Source organism: Pteropus vampyrus, unplaced genomic scaffold (assembly GCF_000151845.1).
Source record: "Pteropus vampyrus isolate Shadow unplaced genomic scaffold, Pvam_2.0 Scaffold459, whole genome shotgun sequence".
NCBI lineage: Eukaryota > Metazoa > Chordata > Mammalia > Chiroptera > Pteropodidae > Pteropus > Pteropus vampyrus.
In genome coordinates this window covers 143,921-145,932 of record NW_011889240.1, presented here as the reverse complement: position 1 = coordinate 145,932, position 2,012 = coordinate 143,921, and the positions used below count along the sequence as shown (strand labels likewise).

Sequence of the window (2,012 nt, the reverse complement as noted above, 5' to 3'; positions counted from 1 at the left end):
TCACGTTAAGTCTCCCAGGGAGCCCAGGGAACTTGCTCCATTCTGCTGGCATTTATGGAGCGCCTGCTGGGTGCCAGGGATGCAGAAGGAGAGGCAGGCCAAAATCCCCATGGGGGCAGCGGAGCACATGCACGCGAAAACCACAGAATCGATAGCTCTAGTTGGCGGAACAGCGGAGAGCGAGGTGGGGGCGCGTGGGGGCGGGTGGATGGCTGTTGACACCGCGTTAGACAGACAGCTGAGACCTGACGAGGTGAGGGAGGGAGGGAGGGAGTGTGGGGACAGGGACAGGCACCGGGAACAGCCAGTGCAAAGGCCCGGAGGCCAGTTCAGCTGGAGGATCCCTGTGGCCAGTGGAGAAAAGTTGGCGCAGGAGCCGCTGGGCTTGGTCCCTGGACAGGAGTTTGTGGCCGGGCTTGGGGAAATTTGTGATTTGGTCTTGAAGAGTCCAGAGGTGGTTGGCTGGGCCTTGTGGGCCAGCCCTGTGGGGGCAGGGGGCTGGCATGCAGGGGCCTGGCCAGGCTGGGTGACTCAGCACCACCCCTACCCATACCCGCCCTGGGGTTCCCCCAGACACTCCCACCCAGGCTGAAGAAAGAAGTCATTGTCCCAGCTTCCTAGCCCTGCCCCACTGGGACGGGACCTGGGGGCTGACCCCTGGCCCCCTCCCCACCGGGCCAGAGAGGAGGGTGTGGCCTGGACTCTAGGGCCCGGGAGTGCCAGGCAGGGGGCAAAGGGTACTGCCAGGGAGGCGGGCAGTCTAGTCGATGACCTGCCCCCACCTTTGCTGAGAATGTGGTAGTCTAGGAGGCTCCCTCTCTCTCCAGGTGGGGGCGTGGACATGGCTGTGGGCCCTGCCTTCGTGGGTCTCTGGACCCCGGAGGAGCAGCTCGGTGAGGACCCAGCAAGCCAGGGTCTGGAGAGGGGACCAGGATGACCCATGACTCCGACTATAGGCCAGAGGCTCAATTTCCTTCTGATCTAGAGTACTCTCGGCCACCCCATCCCGAGCCCAGGGCCGATCCCGTTTGCCAGTCAGGTAAACTGAGGCACAGAGCGGGGCACCAGCCCAGGCCTCTTCTCCCCCACACGCCCACCTGGCTCCTCTCTGTCCCCAACCAGGGGCCCAGCCTCCACCCCTCCCTCCAGGCCCGGGAGCCCAGGGGCCCCTCTGAGTCACACTAGAGAGTTGAGTAAGCAGGGCCTGTGGTGGCCGGGGCTATAATTACCGGGCCCGGGCTCGGGGTGTTGAAACTGGCGCTGCCTCCCCCTCCCCCCCACCTCAGCGCAGCCCCCGGCCCGCTGTGCAGCTCCGTGCAAGTCACTTCCGTCTCCGAGCCTGCGCCTCAGCCGGGGGAGTCTCCATGCAGCGCTAGAGCAGTCTGAGTCCCCACTGTTCCCACCGGGGCCCAGCCGTGCCGGCATCTGGCCGGGCAGCCGGGAGGCTTGGCAGAGCCCCAGGCAGGGGGCCCATCACCGGCCTCCTTCTGTGGGTAGGAAAGGGATTCAGAGAGGCTCGGTCGTTGCCCAAGGCCACGCAGCAGGCAGGGTCCAAGGCCCTTTCCAGACCTGTGGGGGCCCTCGGTGCACCCCCTTTTCCTGTTTCGCCCAGGACTGTGCCGGGCCGCAGCCTACCGTCCAGAAGGGGTCACGGTCTCAAGCTCGAGGCCAGCGGGGGTCAGGGGGTTGGCCCAGGAAGGGGCCTGGCCCGGCGCCCGCTGACCCTCGCCCCGTCTACAGGCAGGACAAGCTCAAGGTGCACATGAGGAAGCACACAGGTGAGAAGCCGTACCTGTGCCAGCAGTGCGGGGCGGCCTTCGCCCACAACTACGACCTGAAGAACCACATGCGCGTGCACACCGGCCTGCGGCCCTACCAGTGCGACAGCTGCTGCAAGACCTTCGTGCGCTCCGACCACCTGCACAGACACCTCAAGAAGGACGGCTGCAACGGGGTGCCCTCACGCCGCGGCCGCAAGCCCCGCGTCCGGGGTGGGGGGCTCGGCGGACCCG

The 2,012-nt window shown here is 66.5% G+C and overlaps 1 protein-coding gene across 1 annotated transcript in view; it reads left to right on the top strand.

Annotated features, from left to right (window-relative positions):
- The window catches only part of ZBTB7A (zinc finger and BTB domain containing 7A), a 19,912-nt gene that overhangs the window by 12,025 nt on the left and 5,875 nt on the right, over positions 1 to 2,012 (top strand). Inside the window, exon 3 of the mRNA XM_011381925.2 lies at positions 1,741 to 2,008. Within this exon, the coding sequence (XP_011380227.1) occupies positions 1,741 to 2,008 (268 nt within the window). The remainder of the gene's footprint in view (positions 1 to 1,740; positions 2,009 to 2,012) is intronic.